We start from the raw sequence: 19,835 nt of genomic DNA, 5'->3' as shown, positions 1-19,835 counted from the left end.
TCAATTGGCCTTTTCCTTTTTCAGATTAAACAGTTACAAGTGTATCACGGACACCCTTCAAGAACTGGTAAATCAAAGTAAGGCTGCTCCTCAGTCTCCTAGTGTACCCAAAAAACCTGGTCCTCCGGTGTTGTCGTCAGATCCCAACATGCTGAGCAATGAAGAAGCAGGACATCATGTAAGGGACCAGCATGTTTATTCTGGAAGTGGTAGTGGTGGCATAATCACTGGGAATGGAAGCTGCTCCTACATGTTCCTGCTGAACTGGTTTTCTTGCCAGAAGGTCATCGGTGGGGTATTAGGTCCAGTAAGAAAGCCTTTTGCCATGCTAATTTCACTATTTCATTTATTTTAGTTTGAACAAATGCTTAAATTGGCTCAGCGGTCCAAGGATGAGCTCTTTAGTATTGCTCTTTATAATTGGTTGATACAAGCTGACCTTGCAGATAAACTACTACAGGTAAAAATATTGTTTGCACAATATGGTTCGTGTTACTTTATTTTTATTTATTTATTTTAGTGGTTTTTTTTTTTTTAATTACAATTTATTCACTTTGTATCCCAGCTGTAGTCCCCTCCCAATCCTGTCCTCCCTCCCTCTTCTCCTCCCATGTCCCTCCTTTAGTGCACTGATAGGGGAGGTTCTCCTCCCCTCCCATCTGACCCTAGCCTATCAGGTCTCATCAGGACTGGCTGCATTGTCTTCCTCTGTTGTCTTGTAAGGCTGCCTCCCCACTTCCCGAGTCCCCCATTCTCACCCCTCCATCCCCACTCAGGGTGAGGTCATCAAAGAGCCCACCACTAAGTTCATGTCAGAGACAGCCCCTGTTCCCCTTACTAGGGAACCCACTTGGAGACTGAGCTGCCATGGGCTGAATCCGTGCAGGGGTTCTAGGTTATCTCCATGCATGGTCCTTGGTTGGAGTATCAGTCTCAGAAAAGACCTCTAAGCTCCTTGTGGAGCTCTTGTCCCCTCCAGGCCTTCCTATCTCTCCCTTCTTTCATAATATTCCCTGCACTCTGCCCAAAGTTTGGCTATGAGTCTCAGCATGTGCTTTGATACCCTGATGGGTAGAGTCTTTCAGCAGCTTCCTGTGGTAGCTCCTGTCTTAGTCGCTGTTTCTCCCTCTTCTGATGTCTAGACAGGATAGTTTGTCTTTCTGAATGAGGATTGAACATCTTACCTAGGGTCCTTCTTCTTGCTTACTTTCTTTAGGTATAGATTTTAGTATGTTTTTACTGTGTTATATGTCTAATATCCACTTATAGGTGAGTATAGACAGTATGTATCTTTCTGCTTCTGGGATACTTCACTCAGGATGATCTTTTCTAGTTCCATCCATTTGTCTGCAAATTTCATGATTTCCTTGTTTTTAATTGCTGAGTAGTATTCCATTGTGTAAATGTACCACAATTTCCATATCCATTCCTCAGCTAAGAGACATCTCAATTTCATATAGAAAAGTAAAAAACCCAGAATTGCTAAAACAGTCCTGTACAACAACAGATCATCTGTAGGTATCTTCATCTCTGATCTCAAGCTGTACTACAGAGCAACAGTAATAAAAACTGCATGGTACTGGCATAGAAACAGAATGATGGATCAATGGAATCAAATAGAAGACCCAGAAATAAATCCACACACCTATGGATACTTGATATTTGACAAAGAAGCCAAAATAATGCAATGTTAATTTATTTCTAAGTTATATAACAATAGTCTTTGTAGATATAGGAAATTAGTTTTTAAGTGTTAGCATTAAGCTAGGTATGTAATTGCTTTTTCTCACAAGCAAACAGACTGTTGCTTTAATGTTGTTTAGGAGCTGATTTGATAAAAGCATTGTGTGGTAGAAGTCTCTGGATCAGTAATTAGGCTCTGCCATTTAGTCACTAGGTGAACTCAAAGATGTCATTTGTGTATCATTGTTCCTTGATTTATAAACCTAAGTCCTGGGGTTTGATAGTGCCAAGGGTGCATTTTGAGCTAAGAATCAGTAACTGTTTTTCAAAGTTTGTTAAAAGAATTAGAATTTTACGGTGAATTGTTTTTCTGTTCATGTGTTACAGAAGGTTCTTCATTAATTAGTATAATGAAATCATTTTGTAATGAGAAAATCTTCTATTTTAAGTATTGATGTTTTATTGTTTATTGATTCAGTTTTCCTTATTTTCAGAAAACAAGACATGTGCATAAACACGTGTCTTAGTAGCACACACACACAAAATACAGTGTTTTCTACTTTAAAACACCTAGGTGATTCAAAAAGTTTCTGTGTGACTGCAATTTCTAGATTGCTTCTCCATTTCTGGAGCCACATTTAGTCCGAATGGCCAAAGTGGATCAAAACAGAGTGCGATATATGGATTTACTCTGGAGGTACTATGAGAAGAACAGAAGTTTCAGTAGTGCAGCTCGAGTCCTATCCAAGCTGGCCGACATGCACAGGTAAGGAAGGCAGAAACGAGTCTCCTCGTAAGGAGTAGCCCAGAGCTGCCTGGGTAGTTCTGTCCATGTGAACTGAGGTCGACCAGCCTGGGGCCGAAGGGCTCTGAGGGTAGCACACTGATGGAATGTGTACTTAGCACACCCGGTTTCCAGTGACCCTCCCCTGAGGAAGAAAATCGAGAGTTCAGTTATGGCCAGCGGGAAGTGTGAGTCTCTGTGTCTGTGCAGGGTTCTGGGGTGGGGGACACTGACAGTATAGTTGTGTTTATTACAGATTCTACCCAAAGCTTATTGGCTTCCTTGTCCTTTATAATCACTCAATTCTAAAAGTTTCCCTCACATGGAAAATATAAAATGACCTTCTTAATTTTTGATATAATAAAAGACAAACTTTTTGTTGGTTGGGTTTTTTGTTTTGTGTTTTGAGACAAGGTTTCTCTGTAGCTCTGGCTGTCATAGAACTCCCTCTCTGTAGACCAGGCTGGCAGGTGAACTCAGATTCACCTGCCTCTGCCTCCTGAATGCTGGAATTAAAGGCAGGTGCTATCACTACCCTGCTTAAAAGGCAATTTTCTATAAAGGTCTTTGTTAACCTACTGCCTTCTATTAGTTCACAGTGCTGGGGATGTGTCACAGTGGTAGGGTACTTTCCTAACTTATTCCAGGCTCTGCACTCCATCTCTACCACAACAGGGGCATGTAAGAGGGAGAATTTAAATCCACTGTAGCTGCAGGTTTTTTTTTTTTAATTTATTTAATTTTATTTTATGTGCATTAGTGTGAAGGTGTTGGATACCTTGAACTGGAGTTATAGACAGTTGTCAGCTGCCATGTGGGTGCTGGGAATTGAACCTGGGTCCTTTGGAAGAGCAGACAGTGTTTTTAACCACTGAGCCATCTATCTATCAGTCTGTAGCTGCAGGTTTTAAGGTTATATGATTAGTTTATGTTTGTTATGGATCATGGTAGAAGTACTTTTGTGTTGAACCCTAATCCAGGCCTTCTGTCTCTCATTTCAGTATTATTCTTAGCTGTCCTTATGCAGTCCTAGATACCATTAACATACCAATTACCTAAAATCATTTTATTTCATTCTGTTGCTTCAACAGAATCTCTTAATGGTCTCATCTTTATAAAAATTATTATATTCTTATACTTAGGCATTGTTTTTCAAGAGCATCTTTTTTTCACACCTGTAATTCCTCCTCATAGGAGATAACCTGTCCGCTTTTTTCAGCTCTCAGTCTTTTTCTACAATAAGAATATTTTTTCAAAGATTTATTTTATTTTTAATCAGTGTGTGTATGAGAGAGAGAAAGAGTGAGTGAGTGAGTGTAAGCCTGTGTGCACACGTACTGCTCTGCCCAGAGGCTGTGGAGAGAGGCATCAGCTCCTCTGGAACTGGAGTTGCTGGCATTTGTGAGCTTCCTGACATGGATGCTGAGAGGAGCAGTACTCTTATCTTAACTCCTGAGCTATTTCTGTAGCCCATTATTTATTTACTTTTAAAATGTTTAGTTTTAATGGGGGATGGAGGAGAAAAGGAAATCTCTTTTAATAACAGAACTCCTAAATGCACAGAGAAAACTGCAAGGGATGAGCAGTTTGCTAATCAACTGACAGACATGTCTCTACTTTGATAGAAGAGTGAGGAAAATACTTTATTTGCTCTCTTTTTGGAAGAGAAATAGTATTAGAAACATAACTATAGGTCACTTATGTAAGGCTTTTTTTTTTTTTTTTTTTTTTTTTTTTTTTTGAGCTAACCTCTAGCTCACAAAGGTCCACCTACCTCTGCCTCTCTGGAATTAAAGGTATGCACCACACCTGGCAAGTAAAGCCTTAAAAGAAGCAACCTTTTCTCTGATGCAGAATAGACTTAGGTTTACAAACTTTTTCCATTTTTTATTACATTCATTTACCTTTGTGTGTGGACACATACATGTTACACCTCGTGTGTGTTGGAAAGAGGACAGCGGGATGTAGTCAGTTCTCTCTTTCCACCCTGTGGGTCCCCTGAGTCAAACTTGAGTCATGAGGCTTGGTGGAACTTGCCTGCATCTGTTGAATTATCTTGCCAGTACCCTGCAAAGGACACTTTAATACTGGTTGATCTGAGACATTCCCAATAAGTAAATCAGCTTGTTTGTTTCTTTAAGACAGTTTCATGCATCTAGAGTTTCATTAGAGTTTCATTCTAGCTCTTAAGTGATTTTAGGGTCTCAGCTGTTGAGGGGTCTGTTGAAGTAGTCTTAGGAGGCCATTGAATATGGATACCAGGACTCTAATGAGTCCCATTAAGGGAAGGTTGTTCTCTGGCCCTGGGTGGAGTCCTGCCATTCTGATCTGCTCCTAAGATTAAATATTACCAACTATGTGACAGTAAGTGTCCTCTCTTAATCAAATTGTCTGTAAATCTAGCCCACACGAAAGCTAAGTCACCTGAAGACATGCTAGGGACAGGGAGGAATAATAATCCCCTTAGTGAGATAATCCATTTTGTTAAATTCGCCTGTTTCCGTTTCTTACTGCCTCTGTCTGCTAAACCTAGGCCTAGTCCTTGAAGCTTCTAGCCTCCATACAATCTAACCTAGGCAAAGAATGTTTTCAGCCTCTGAGATTTAGTTTTAAAGACAAGAAAGCTCACCCTTTCTTGTCTTTAAAACTTAGCTCATAGCTGGCTGGTTCAACTCAGCTGTTCTGGCTCAAACTCCTCTCGCACCTAACTGATTGAATCTGGCTTTTTTTTTTTCCCCTCGGCCTTTGAATTGCTATTCTTGGCCTCATACTAACTCCAGGAATCTTTTCTAAACTTATGGCTCTTCTCATTCTCTGGCTCCATTTGTCTTCCCCTATGTTTAGATTGTTCTCTTATTCAGCCTTTTTCTGCAAAACTCTCCCAGTAAAACTGCCTCCTCTCTCCACATTGCCCCTTAATAAGTAACTTCCCTTTCTTCTCTCTTCTCTCGTATTCTGTCAAATCTTTCTCTGATTCGTCACTGTTTCTGCCACTCAATTAAATATCATTTTCAAACATGAGTGCTTCCTTGTACAAACTAACTTTACCTTCATTGTTTGGGATTAAAGGCCTGTACCACCACACCTGGACCTAAGCTTTTCTTTACCTGAAACTTGCTCTATACCAGGCTGGCCTTGAACTTAGGTCTGCTTACCTCTCTCTCCTGTATTATTTGTATTCCAGCTGGAGCACACAGACCTAGAAGGTCTTCGGATGTGATCTCTTTCCAGATCTTCTGCCATGCTCTGAATTAAAATTCCTCTACACCACTTAACCTTGAAGAAGACCCCTCCCCCTTGGTACAGACACTTTTCTGAGCTAACTATTTTTCTTTCTGTCTTTTTTTTTTTTTTGTCTATTTTTCCAAAGCCTTGATTTCCCCAATTCTTTGGACTTTATCACTCTTCCTCTGGCTACCCTCTAGGTCACAGAGATCCACCTGCCTTTGCTCTGCCTCTCCTACTCTCCTCATGTGACTACTTAAACATAATAGTTTTTTCCTTTTATCTTCTTCATCTCTTCCCCCAGGCTGCTGCTAAAGTTTACAGCTTATCTGTCCTGTTTGTTATTTTTCTCTTAAACAATAAAATTGTCCTCAAGCTTTCTTTCTAATCCATTTTAAAATTATTTTACTAATGAAACGAAAAACATAAGGAGACCCCAATTTTCTTCCCAAATAACATGCCTCTCAATGTGGGATACCTAGTGATTCCAGTAGCGGTACAATTTTGTTTTTGACACATGAGTATTTGTTATCTAAAGTTATGAACCAATTAGAAAGCTAAAGTAATTGGGCAGACATGACAGTGAATACCTGTAATTCCAGAATTTAGGAGGTGGAGGCAGGGTGAGTGATGCCTTTTTCAGGCCAGTCAGCGTCTGCATAGTGAGACCCTGTATCAAATTTCAAAACCAAATAATTTTTTGCATTTCAAATAACCTTTTGCGTAGTATGTCTGACTTGATATACTTGAATCTTCACATCTTAAGAAACGGTAAAGCTAAAATTACAGATTTTTCCTTCCTAGCACAGAAATTTCACTTCAGCAGCGACTAGAATACATTGCTCGAGCCATTCTTAGTGCAAAAAGTTCCACTGCCATTTCATCCATAGCTGCAGATGGCGAGTTCCTGCATGAATTAGAAGAGAAGATGGAAGTAAGTACTAAATATTCAGGCTGTGTTGTGTTAGAGTAGCTGCCACAGTTAGACTGTGTCCTCTTACCCATGACTCGGGGTTCTGCTGAAGTCATTATTGAGTCCAAACACTTGTGTTTATAAGTGTTTATTTATTGTCATCTTTAGATGTAAAACTTAAGGAAACAATGTATGGGACATAGAGGCATAGTTTGAAATATTTTTCCATAGCTTATTCATAATTTTTGTTTTGTTTTCATTTTCTCAACTGATCAGCAGCAGTTGGATCACATGGCATCTGTCATTCATTCTGATGGCATCTATCATTCATTCACATGGCACTGCACTATTTTAACTGAGATTAAAAGTCTTCTGGTTGTCTAAATGAAAGAGCTTATTTATCACAAAAAATAGTCAAATGCTCTGTTGGCTTTCCTTCTTAGGATCACTTTAGGAATGCAGACTGTTTTCTGATTCCCAAGGCGGTTTGCTATAACTAGTGGAGGAAGAAAAGAAAAGCTTCACAAGACGCACATTTCCTCTCTGACAACCACAGCCTTGGCATCAAATGCTTGACTTCCTTTCTCATTTCTGGAATGTTCTGTCATATGGCATTGGCAGCTGGAGGTGCAGTCTAGATCGCTGAGTTACAAATGGCAGTTACATTGGGCAGCAGTGTTTCCTGTGACATCAGTTACATTGAGAGGACAGTCTCTTGCAATATAAGTGTGTATTCATAAACTGTCTTCATTTTAGCAAACTTAAACTTTTAGACAAAGAATTATTTCTTCAGGTACCTGTAGAGTAGTATAAAGATATTAATACATCATATTTTATTTAACCTAGGTTGCTAGGATCCAGCTTCAGATACAAGAGACACTTCAAAGGCAGTACTCCCATCATTCTTCAGTGCAGGATGCAATTTCTCAGCTGGATTCTGAGCTGATGGACATTACTAAGGTAATAAAAGCCAGTGAAATTCCTGAAATAGTCACCTTGCTTTTAGAGATGCATGCGTGTGTATGATTTGCTTCATGAGAAAGTAAATAGAAAGTTCTCTTTGATAGCTTGTCACTGGACTGATAGGTTCTAGCTACTGCACGTGACTTTTACTATGACTCCTAGAAAAAGCAGAGCAGTTCCTGCCAGATCTGCAGAAATAACAAGCTGTGTTTATTAGCCTCAAGTGAGAGCTGTGTTGAAACCAGCAAGCCTTTTGCTGGTTTTTGTAGTTATAGTTTTGACTTTGTATTTTCAGACAAAGTCTCATTATATAACTCTGCTGGTTTTAAGCTTATGGTAATCGTTTGCCTCTGCTGGCATTACAAGCACATGCAATTACACCCAGCTTAAAACCAGTTAATTTATAGCTTAACTATCCAAACTTCTTGCTCTGCACTCTTCCCACAGTGTCTTCTGTAGGTATTCTTGTACATGGTTTCAAGTGCTCTGGAACACCTTGATCAATATGGTTTCCATGGTCCTTTGAGGGGGGTTCTTTGTTTGGTTTCCGTTGTTTGTTTGTTTGTTTGTTTCAAGACAGGGTTTCTCTGTGTATCCCTTGCTGTCCTGGACTCACTCTGTAGACCAGGCTGGCCTGGAACTCACAGAGATGGGCCTGCCTCTGCCTCTTGACTGCTGGCATTAAAAGTGAGTGCCCGGGGCTAGAGAGATGGCTCAGAGGTTAAGAACACTGGCTGTTCTTCCAATGGTTCTGAGTTCAATTCCCAGCACAGGACTGTCTATAGTGAGCTGTGGTACCTGCTTCTGGCATGCAGTCACACAATGGGCAGAACATTGTATAAATAATAAATAAATAAATTCTTTTTAAAAAACTAATGAAAAAAAAAAGCGAGTGCCACCACCACCTGGCCTTCCCCATGATCCTTTACCTGGTTTAGAGGACATTCTAGGACATGAAGCAGCAGCCTCCTCTCACATGTGTGCTGACACCTGTTTGAGGGTACAAATGGAGACCCTGTTTCAAAAGAAAGTGACAAAGACGAAACTGAGCACTAGCAAGACCTGCAAGTAGAAAATTTCACACAAATTTTCACACAAACTTGTAACGCAGGGTCGTTACAAGTTTTGTATAAAATTTTCCTCAGACTACATGTATAATAAAGTGTATATGAAATATGCAGATTTCACATTCAAGCTTGGGTGCCATCCTCAGGGTATCTTGTGCACAAATTTTAAAATGCTTCTTTCTAAGACTTTTGTATAATGGCTACTCAACTTGTATAATATTTTATATACTCGAGATAAAGTATTTGATTATTTTTAAATGAAAGACATACTTCACTATTAACCTCTAATGTAGTTGAATGTTTGATTTTGGGATTTCTTTCCACAGCTTTATGGGGAATTTGCAGACCCATTTAAACTCGCAGAGTGTAAACTCGCAATCATTCATTGCGCCGGTTACTCAGATCCCATATTGGTACATACACTTTGGCAAGATATTATAGAGAAAGGTAAGTGCTCGGTCATAGGTATGTTACTATGTATTTTTAGTGATTCAGAGAAAGTAAGCTTCTAGCAGTAGCTACTAAGTATATCTAGGGAAATAAGCTATATGAACCTACCAGAAAGGATGTGGATGACATACTCAGATATGACCATGGTGAATCTTTGGGTGCAGTGAAAGGGTAAAATGTTTATTTGCTGTATACCACTTCACAATTATCTTAGAAGTCTTGTAACCAGTACTGTTGTGAGACATATATCAGACACTCACGGAAGCACAGAATCTGCTAGTTACAGTAATGCAAATGTTGGTAATTTGAATCTTGAAGCATTTAAGTAGCCAATATAAATCGTTCACATGAGAATAATTGTGGTTTCTATTGACATGTCTCTTCTAGAATTGAATGATAGTGTAACATTGAGTTCATCAGACCGAATGCATGCTCTTAGCCTCAAACTTGTCCTCCTTGGCAAAATCTATGCTGGCACACCTCGTTTCTTTCCTTTGGGTAAGCAATATCCTTGCTATCTTATTTTCTGTTTCATGGTTTTTCTCCATTGGAAAACTTCATTGGCCTATAAAGGTGTTTTGTTTTGTTTTCTGCTATTCATACATTTACTGTTTAGTTCAGCAGTTTTAATTCTGACTCTTCAGAAAGAATCCTTGAAGAATAACAGAATTTGTTAATGAACAGTTGACTGAAATTTTTTTGAGCAGCTTTTCCAAGTTTCTCTATCATTTTTTGGAATTATGCTTTCTGGCTGACAGTATAGTTTAACTGATTATATTGCTGAAAAACCAATGCAAGTGTCAAATAAGAACTAAAAATGACTGATTGGTAATGTGAGATTCAGTTGATCTCTATTACTTTAAAGTAGTGTGTGTGTGTGTGTGTGTGTGTGTGTGTGTGTGAGAGAGAGAGAGAGAGAGAGAGAGAGCATTTTGCTCTGAAGCCCAGAATGGTCTCAAACTCCATTCTTGTCCTAGCTTCCTGAATGAATACTGGGTTACAGATGTTGTAAGTGTACACTATATCCAAATCTTTCATCTCACACTCTTTCTCAGTCTGTTTTCCTCATTTCTTCCCTCTTTCCTTTTATTCTATATGTAGTTCTTGGATTTGAACTCATGTTCTTTTATGTGGTGAGCAGGTTTTATGCCACTGAACTATACTGGCCAGAACTTGGGTTTTTGAAATAGGTTCTATCTATATAGTCCAGGCTGGCTTTAAACATTGGATGCTCCTACCTCACCTTAGTTTCTGGGATCACAGGTGTATGTTAGTATGCCTGGCTTTTCTTTCTTTCTTTCTTTCTTTTTTTTTTTTCTTTTTAAGAACAAATCAACTAGATTTTTAATTTCCTGAACTTGATTCTTTACCAGATATGCTGAGTGTAATTGTTTTGAGCCAATTGCTAACTCAGAGTTCTCTCTTTGTTATAAAACAGAAGCACAATATCTCTATGAAGATATTAAGTACTCACATTATTTTTAAAATATTTCATTTTGTACACTCATTGCCTTGCTTGAGGTTTAGCCCAAGACCTTGTACATGTTAGAGACACTAAACTGCATACTATCCTTAAATATCTTGGTCTTTTGAAATGAACTCTCAGACTTACTATCTCAAATGCTAAGATCTCTTTGTTGTTAGAGAGATGTAGAAACTACACTGTGTCCATGCCACTTCGCTGATAGGAAAATGAGATAGCAGTGTAGGAGCGCTTGCTCTTTCAGGGGACCAAAGCCCTCTTCTGGCCTCCATGGGCTCCCAAACATATATACACAAAAACATGCATAATATATGCAGATGAAATTAATTGGGTTTTTTGGTGTGTGAAAACAGTTAAAATTTGGGACCATTTAAGAGACTTTGGCTTTGATTTAGACATTTTTTTTTTTTTTAACTTCATGGAGTGTTGAGTAGCTCGGACTCAATGGTTTAACAAGCCCCATGAGACTTCAGACAGGTTCAAAGTTCAGTCCCAGCAATCAGGAGGTAGAGGTGTGTGTTTTCATTTTCTTTTCCTTTTTAATGAAAATTCCAGTGGTTCTGTTTTACCAATAAGACTCGGGTTCTCAGGTGAAAACCTGGTAGTTCAGAGAGACAGAGAACACATCCAGCTGTCTCAGCTCACGTCCTGATGGGAAAAGCCCAAAAGGCTTGCTAGCTCAAAGCCCAACAAGCCAGAGAACTAAAGATTACTAAGCTAAAACCAAAGAGCTTTATGCACTCTGTCTTAAATATCCCTAAGCTCAAAGTCCCTCCTACTCCTTAATTCCTGTCGGCTGGTTTCTTGCTCCGCCTCTTGACCTAGGGTCAACTTTATTAAATCCGGCGAACAAAAAGCTATGGGATTAAAGGTGTGTGCTAGGACTGGCTGAACCACACCATAATCACCTGTTTAAAATAAACAGAAAGTTTTCAGATTAAAGGTGTATGTTAGTGCTCAACCTAACTAAACAAGAAACAAGGTTCAGAATCTCAGGATTCACAATGTGATCAAATGTCCTGTCCCAAAGGTGATCAGCATTCTGATAATTAAAGGCCAGGGTGGTCTACATAGCAAGTTTCAGTCCATCCAGGGTTATAAAGGGAGACTCCCAACTTTCAAAGAAAAGAAATGTTAATATATGTCCTACATCTTTCAATTGTAGCCACCATGCTAGTCTGGAATTTAATCCCAGAACTCAGAAGGCAGGGGCAGACATACATATCTCTGAGTTCAAGGGCACCATGGTCTTCATAGTTTCAGAACCGCTGTATAAAGATCCTGCCTCAAAAAAAATTAAAAACAAAAACATACATACAGAGCGAGAAAGAGAGAAATTCCGTGTCAAACATAGTTTCCTTTTTTTTTTTTCTTCAGTGATACCTCTTGCCCATGGACATTTACATTGGTTATTTTATGGTTTCAAGTATCATAATTATAAATCTAGTTAAAGCTTGTTTATAAGACAATAATGGATATAAGATGAGGCTACAATTAGAGCTTTCGATATACACATAGAGCCGGGTGTTTTGGCATTTGCCTGTAATCCCAGCACTCTGGAGGATGGGGCAGGAAGATCAAGCATTTAAGGTTGTCCTTAGCTATGCAGAGAGTTGAAGCCAACCTGTATGTGGCTGTTTGTGGACTAAGCCTCAAAACCATTAAGTAAGTACAAGAAGCATGCAGTATTAAAAATACATTTTAAACTAGTGGTTTTTTATGACGGGCTGTTGAGTATTTGGATCAATTATCATGTCCTCTCCAGTAGTGGAATTAAAGTGTACAGATTAATGGTTTTAGCATAGACATGTGAGATCGAACTTTAAGAGATCGTCATCTATCCCAAAAGGGACCTGCACTCACTAGTTGTCACGTCGTAGCCTTTCCTCCCTTCCAGCTCGAGGCAACTACAGTTTGCTTTCTGTCTCCAAGTTGCAGGTTATATTTTACTTTTATTCAATTTGTTTGAGTTTTTGTTTTTGGTCCTGAGGATTACATCCAAGGCCTTCTACAGACAAAGAACATGCCCCCAAAATGATATGTATGCATACATGTGTGCCTCTATGTATAGGTGCTCAGAAACGTGAGTATGAAGGTCAAGAGACTTCCCTAAGTATTACTCAACTTTTCTTTTCTTTTTTGATATAAGATAGCCTGAAGAGTCCTTGGTTCTTGGTTGGTGTGCAAGCCCCAGGAACCCATCTGTCTCTGTCTCCCTAGTGCTGGAATTACAAGCTTGCACCTCTTATGTTTTGATTTTTAAAGGCAACCATTTTCCCAAATGACCTACCTCTCTGGCCCTCAAATATGTTTGAAGTTCATTTTCAGATAGCCCCTAGAAACTATTTATCAATAATTGTTTTCACACTTTGCTGCATTAAAAGCCAAAAATTCAAATTTCTGAGGCTTTATAGCTGGCTTAGCAATAAGAATACTTGTTGCTCTTGCAGAGGGCCTGAGTTCAGTCCCCGCAGGGGCTCACAAACCTCTGTAACTGTAGTTCGAGGGGATGTGATGCCCCCACAGACACAGAACAAACACATGGTGTACATACATGCATGCAGGCCAAGCGCTCACATACTTACTCAATGAAAATGAACCTTTTCATAATCCGAATTTCTGACCTTTTTTCTTCAGATTTTATTGTACAGTTCCTGGAGCAGCAAGTTTGTACTTTAAACTGGGATGTGGGGTTTGTGATACAGACCATGAATGAAATCGGAGTGCCTTTACCGAGACTACTAGAAGTTTACGATCAGCTCTTCAAATCACGGGTAAGGAAAACAAAATGGTCTTCCCTATCTGATTTGTTCCAGGACACAGAGTGAGGCACTTTGATTGCATGTTTATATGGATCTTATCATTTAGGCTAAATGTTCTCAGTAGAGATTGGCTTCAACCGTGCAAGTAAAATAAACTTGGACTCAGTACTGAGAGTTACTCTGCTGTAGGTCATGACTAAAGTGAAATATTAGTGTTTTTATATTGATAAATATAATTATATGTATTTGCTCTTGTCTTCATAATAAACCAAAGCGGGGACTATTTCTGGGGATCAAATACCAAGGCCTTGCACATGATTGATTGATAAGTGCTCTACCACTAGACTATAATTGTCCAGTTCTCAGCTTGCTTTAAGCAAACAAAATAACAGCACACTTATTCTTGTAACCTCATTTTAAAAATATTTTATAGGGGATAGGGAGGTGTTCAGCCAGCTAAGAGCTTCCAGCCAAGTTTGATCCCCAGAACTAAATGCAAGTGTGTGTTTGTAACCCGATACTAGAGAGGCAGCAACAGGTGCATCCTGGGTCCTTTTAGCTGAGCATTCAGTGACACACTCTGTCTCAACTAAGAACAAAGATTGCAATGGACACATCCTCGATGCCTTTTTTTCTGATCTCCAAGTGTTTCCTCAGGCCCTCTGTGGCCCTCTATATATTATGTTGTTATACAATGTGAGAGGGCTGTGTCATCTATCAGTGCTTCTTGGGGTTTTGTTTTGCTTTGTTTTTTGGCGTTGGTGGTGGTTTGATTTGGTTTTGATTTCTGAAACAGGGTCTTGCCATATATAGTCCAGGCTGGCCTTGAACTTGGGATTCTCCTACCTTAGCTTCCTAATTAGGAAGCATAATGTGACATCACAGCTGCCTGGTAACAGTGTTCAAGGCATCTTCTGCCTTGTTCAGTAATGACTCAACTGAGCCTCATAATTAGGCCATAATGAAAATAGTGTCTTCATCTTACCTTACTAAAAGACGAGGTTAGAGATATTAAGCAGCTGTTCTAGTTATGTGGGTAATAACAGATTAAGGTTCTGTAACTGCTAGTTTGTTTTATTCTAGGTTCAGACAGCATTCATTCAAAGGAAAATAGGTCACAGCCCATAGAAATACCAGTTTTTCTTTATTTTCACATTATATGGTCTAATGATGAATCAATTATTCTTTGTAAAAAGTATCATAATATGGTCTTTTAATGTTTTTTGTTTGTTTTTGTTTTCTTGAGATAGGCCCTGGCTATCCTAGAACGCACTATATAGACCAGGCTAGCCTGAACTCACAGAGATCTGCCTGCCTCCTGAGTGCTGGGATTAAAGGTGTGCACTGCCCACCTTTGAAAATATGGTTTTTATTTCAAATACTAACTTAGCCTAGTATATAATTTAGTAACTACATATCTTTGGCATTTTTGGAGGGTTTGTTTGTTTTTCTTTTTGTTTTTTGGTTGTTTTTGGTTTTTGTTTGTTTGTTTGTTTGTTTGTTTTTTTAATGCAGGCTCTCACTGTGTAACTTTGGCTGGTCTAGAAATTTAAATGTAGACAAGACTGGCCTAAAACTCACAAGAGATCTGCCTGTCTGCCTCCAGTTCCGTTTCTAATGCTTTTTAGTAGAAATTTTCTTGGTCTCCAAAGACTTCTTCAGCCAACATAAACAATTAGGAAAAATACACACACATTTGGTGAGCAATAAGGCAAACTGTGACTGTACATACATATATTTTTTTCTCTTCCTAGGATCCATTCTGGAACAGAGTGAAAAGGCCGCTGCACCTTTTGGATTGTATCCATGTATTGTTGACAAGATACGTTGAGAATCCTAGCCAAGTTTTAAATTGTGATAGGTAACTATTGTAGGAAAGTTCTAAGTATTTCTAGTAGGTACCTGGGTAACAAGTTGGGAATGATGTGGAATGCTCTAGAGATTACAAAGAAGCAAGTAGGGGATTTCCTATGTTCATTACCAGTAACTATTGAGTGATCACCTAACCATTAGCATGCATGAAAGATCAGAAAGTTTTAAATTTAAGTGGTCCTAAATTTTCTAAAATGAAAATAATTCATGAACTGCTGTATGTTCCTTCACTTTTGGATTTGTGGCCTAGGACCAAGACATTTCAGTTACCTCTTTGTGGTGTGATTTAAGGAAATGTCTTTTTAAAAAGCTGAACAAATATAAATTATATTAACAGGAATCATCCTTCAGTGCCCCTCAGCTAACAGTCCTCAAATTGAGAATGGTGATTATGAGGTAGCTGGCCTTGCTAAGCTCCCTTTCCATTTTCAGGAACTTAGTATTTACTCAGTTATCTACTCCTTGCTTTTCAATGCAAGGACAATAAGAACGTTCATCAAAACGTGGTCTGAAACAGCCCCTTGAAGGAAATGAGTTTAGGTATAGCTGGTTGGAGTCTGAAATAGGCAGTGGCTCAGTGATTAAGAGCACTTTCTGCTTTTGCAGAGGTCCTGAGTTCACTTCCCAACAACCACTTAGCAGTTCACAACTATTCATAACAACAGTTACAGGGTATCTGATGCCCACTCTAGCCCCGAGGGTACTGGACATATGCCTGCTGCACATACACAAGTGCCGGCAAAGCACTCACACACATAAAAGTAAACTGTATTAAACCTACAGAGAAAAGAAAGTGGGTGACCTGCTGTCTTTCCTGTTACAGGAGAAGATTTACGAACCTCTGCCTGGATGCTGTTTGTGGTTATCTGGTGGAGCTCCAGTCAATGAGCTCCTCAGTAGCAGTACAAGCCATCACTGGGAACTTTAAATCTCTCCAAGCAAAGTTGGAACGCCTCCATTAATTATTGTAGTATATTTTCCTGCTTGCATTTTTGTCTGTAAAATAAAAGTTCAGCTGGGTCCAGAAATCAGGTGTTATATACCTAAGAATTTTGGTAAAATTTGTTTTTAATGAGTGATAGTTATCTACAAATAGTATATTGCCAAATGAATTTGTTTTTATAACTAGTATTTTTTTTTAATTGATTATTTGGGCCCAAATATGTAGCTTACTGGTAGAACATTTGTGTAGTATGTAAAATGCCCTGGATTCACTGCCTAACACCACATACAACCCAACACTTTGCAAAAAGCTGCAATAAGATTATATGTGATTCTGACACACAGAGATGATGTTATTTTAAATTTTTTACTGGTAACAATTTTGAATTTGTATTATTTATTTCCAGGTTTATCTAGGATGTTGGTATCAAAACTTCTAAGCTATGCCAGGTGTGGTGGCACGTGCCTTTAAATATAGCACTTGGGGAGGCAATGACAGGCAGATCTCTAGAACTCATGAAACGGAGAGTTCCAGGCCAAGGGCTACATAGTAAGACCTTGTCTCACGGGAAGAAAACCTTACAGGCTGTGTCTTTCTCATAGTGTTAGATTGTAATAGTCCTAAATGTGCATTTTAAATTAATTTTTAGGAATTTCACGAATCACTAATTTTACCCGTTACAGCCCCTTAGCTTTTCTTTCCCTCTTTCTCTCTCTCTCACCATAAATATGTACATTAGATTTTACATAGACATTTATTTGTGTGAGGGGTATGTATGTATGTTGTATATACATACAACAGGATTCAGGACTGTTTGAGCATGTGATAAACTTGTAACACTGTTGTTTGTACTTAAAACCTACATGATTAACAAGCTGTGGTGGTGCTGGCCTTTAATTGTAGCACTTGGGAGAAGAGAAGGGGAACTCTGAGTTCAAGGCCAGCCTGGTCTACATAGTGAGCTATAATTCAGCCACAAATATACAGTAACTACTGTTTCCTTAGGATCCTCACTCAGAGTATGTATGCTTCAGGCTAGCAGTATGAGGGAAGTTAAATTCCTGGGTCCCCTATCTGATCTACCAAATCAAAATCCTTGGCATAAGTGCCTATTTTTGTGTTTTAACAACCTTTCCAGATTCATGTCACATCAAAAACAACCACTTGTAAATCCTTTGTTTTCTATAGTTTCTGGGTTGAGTTTCCTCTCTGATTTGATTTCTCCAGCCCCCTTTCTTACCAGTGACAACACAAGTTTTATCCAAGTCATAGTGGATAAAGCAGAGTTTTTAGTAATCTAGGTTCTGTTTTTTTGTTTTGTTTTGTTTTTTCTAATAGTGGTGGGTTGAATCCACGGTCTTCTTGCTAAGCAAGTAGGTATTCTACCACTGAAGCTCTGTCCTCAACCCCTGAATTATCTTTAATATGTTAGAATAGCTCGCTAAACCATGTGTACCACAGCATTATCAATGACAAAAGGAAAGAATGAGAATGACTAAGGCTAGCCAGAAAGAAAGAGGAAAAGAAGAAAAACCAAAACTGCTTCCCATTCTCCTTAGTTTTTTGTTGTTGCTATTATTGTGGGTGTTTTTAATTTTATCTTATTTTTGCAACTGAGTCTCACATAGGCTAGGCTGGTGTGAAACTCTAGCTCTCTAGAGTGATCTTGAGTTTCTGATCTGGCCCTCACCACCTGAGTGCTAAGAATATAGGCATGCTTCCCACACCCACTGTTCATGGTGCAGGGCCTTAAACTCAGGGTTTCATACATCTAGGTAAGCACCTTATCAACTGATTATGGTCCTAGTCCTCAACCTCATCCTCCTACACCTCCCCCCCTTTTTTTTGCAAGGTCTCAGTATGTAGCCCAGGCAGACTACAAACATACGCTGATCCTCCTGCTTCAGTCTTCTAGGTACTGGAAATCCAAGCATGTGCCACCGTGATTCCACTCTTATTTGTGCTACTGGTAGGAGTGTTCTCTTCTGCTTGTTATCACTGATGCAAGACGGCAGTTTTGTAAATACATCATGAATATATTTCTACTTTTATCTTTTACTAAGATTATAAAGGTCAAAGCACCACTAATTAGGTATCACTACCTCATTTTTTAGCTTTTCATTTTCTTAAGTAACTCTGCTAGTCTGTACAGTGAATGCATTTGATGTATTAATGGTTTTGTGCATTTAAAATTCTGTCCTTATTTTAAATGAACGTATTGTTTAAATGCTTTCATTTAGTTGTGGATCTATTTCTGCTGGATGTACATGGCACTATCTCCATTTGCGTTGTGAGCATATTTACACATTATACATGTTACATATACTCAGTTATCTAGGGAAGGTAGCTCTTGCATCTAATCACCAACTCAGGATGTTGAGGTCGGAGGATTGAAGGCTCACACCCTGCTTGGCTTAAAGGTGAAACAACTATACACATATATGCACAGTATCTTTTAATAGACCTGCAGGACACTGTGTCACAAAGGATGTAGTTGACAGATACCTGAATGCTGTTCCCTTTGTTCTTATAGCACACTTTGAGAGAGCTTAAGAATTTTAGCCCCACAGCAAATGTTTGCCATGGCCTTCCAAAGAGAAAAGACACTGCTGGTCTGTTGTTGCTGAAACTTGAACATTCACCAAAGAAAAGCATCTGCATGGCCTGTGTACTCGGACTCTTAACTTGCACCTCCAGAGGGATGCAGAACCTGGAAGTTAGTGATCAGGTGTTAGTCAGTGGTAGAACGTCTTAGGAAAGTACATTCGTTGTGGACAGTTGAGTCGCCAAAAGTCTTGATTATGATGTACTTGTTATTTTAGATAGTTTTGGTGTGGCAGGATGACTAAGACACGCTGGGTTTATGTAAGATACACGATATTGACCTGATTTGTGTGTAATATTTGTTTGACAGGGTTTTAATTATTTATTAACTAGTAACTTCTTCATTGTACATTGGGATGACGTCAGTTTCTCTTTATGTTTTACACTTAGCTTAATCTCAGAAACCTTTCACAGATTATTTTCTTCTTTAGGATACTTTGTATATTCATGTTTCCTCTCCCCTTCACTAGAGGAAAAATAGCAGTGATATAGTCATAGCAAATAAATTAACTAAAACCCCAAATCTGAGGTTTTAAAAGAGATTAATGTTTTCTTTAATATTTTCTATGAATATCCTTACTTAAATTATCTTAATAATAAAGCTTTTCACACTTTTGAGTTCTCTACCAAAACTTTTAAATGCTTCAGTTTTCCTTATGTATAACTGAAGAGGTTGAGGCTAAATGGTAAGAGTCTTAAAACTAAAATTTTGCAAGAACTAACGCTATTTTTTAATTGAATGGTTGTTTTCCTTCACACACTGGACATTAATTGCCATCGGTTTTACTTTTTCATTTTATTTTCTATAGCACTATACAGCATATTTGAAATTTAAGTATTTCTTTTTGTTTGCCATGAGTTTTGCATTTTAAATTAATTTACTATGTCAGATCCAGGATCCTGATAGCATGTCTCCAACCCACTCTTGATTGACTTCTGAAGGTCTCTGTGGAAGCCTGACCAAGCTTAAATACATCCCGGTCTCCCTGCACTTTGCCCTCTTTTCCTCCTTTATTTTCTACCTCAGTCCTTACTATCTAATTGTGTAAATTAGAAATATGATATCATCTTGAACATCTTTCCTCC

The 19,835-nt window shown here is 38.7% G+C and overlaps 1 protein-coding gene across 1 annotated transcript in view; it reads left to right on the top strand.

Moving 5' to 3' along the window:
* The window catches only part of Nup155 (nucleoporin 155), a 61,305-nt gene extending 41,924 nt beyond the window's left edge, over positions 1 to 19,381 (top strand). The window contains exons 26-35 of the mRNA XM_021655643.2: positions 25 to 178; positions 356 to 460; positions 2,295 to 2,449; positions 6,497 to 6,626; positions 7,452 to 7,565; positions 8,962 to 9,082; positions 9,473 to 9,583; positions 13,206 to 13,342; positions 15,085 to 15,191; positions 16,026 to 19,381. Coding sequence (XP_021511318.1) covers positions 25 to 178; positions 356 to 460; positions 2,295 to 2,449; positions 6,497 to 6,626; positions 7,452 to 7,565; positions 8,962 to 9,082; positions 9,473 to 9,583; positions 13,206 to 13,342; positions 15,085 to 15,191; positions 16,026 to 16,164 — 1,273 coding nt within the window. The 3' untranslated portion in view covers positions 16,165 to 19,381. The remainder of the gene's footprint in view (positions 1 to 24; positions 179 to 355; positions 461 to 2,294; positions 2,450 to 6,496; positions 6,627 to 7,451; positions 7,566 to 8,961; positions 9,083 to 9,472; positions 9,584 to 13,205; positions 13,343 to 15,084; positions 15,192 to 16,025) is intronic.
* Positions 19,382 to 19,835: the final 454 nt, after the last annotated feature.

This window comes from Meriones unguiculatus, chromosome 3, assembly GCF_030254825.1.
Source record: "Meriones unguiculatus strain TT.TT164.6M chromosome 3, Bangor_MerUng_6.1, whole genome shotgun sequence".
Lineage (NCBI taxonomy): Eukaryota > Metazoa > Chordata > Mammalia > Rodentia > Muridae > Meriones > Meriones unguiculatus.
Note: the sequence above shows the minus strand (reverse complement) of the source record. Positions and strands in the feature narration are given on the sequence as shown.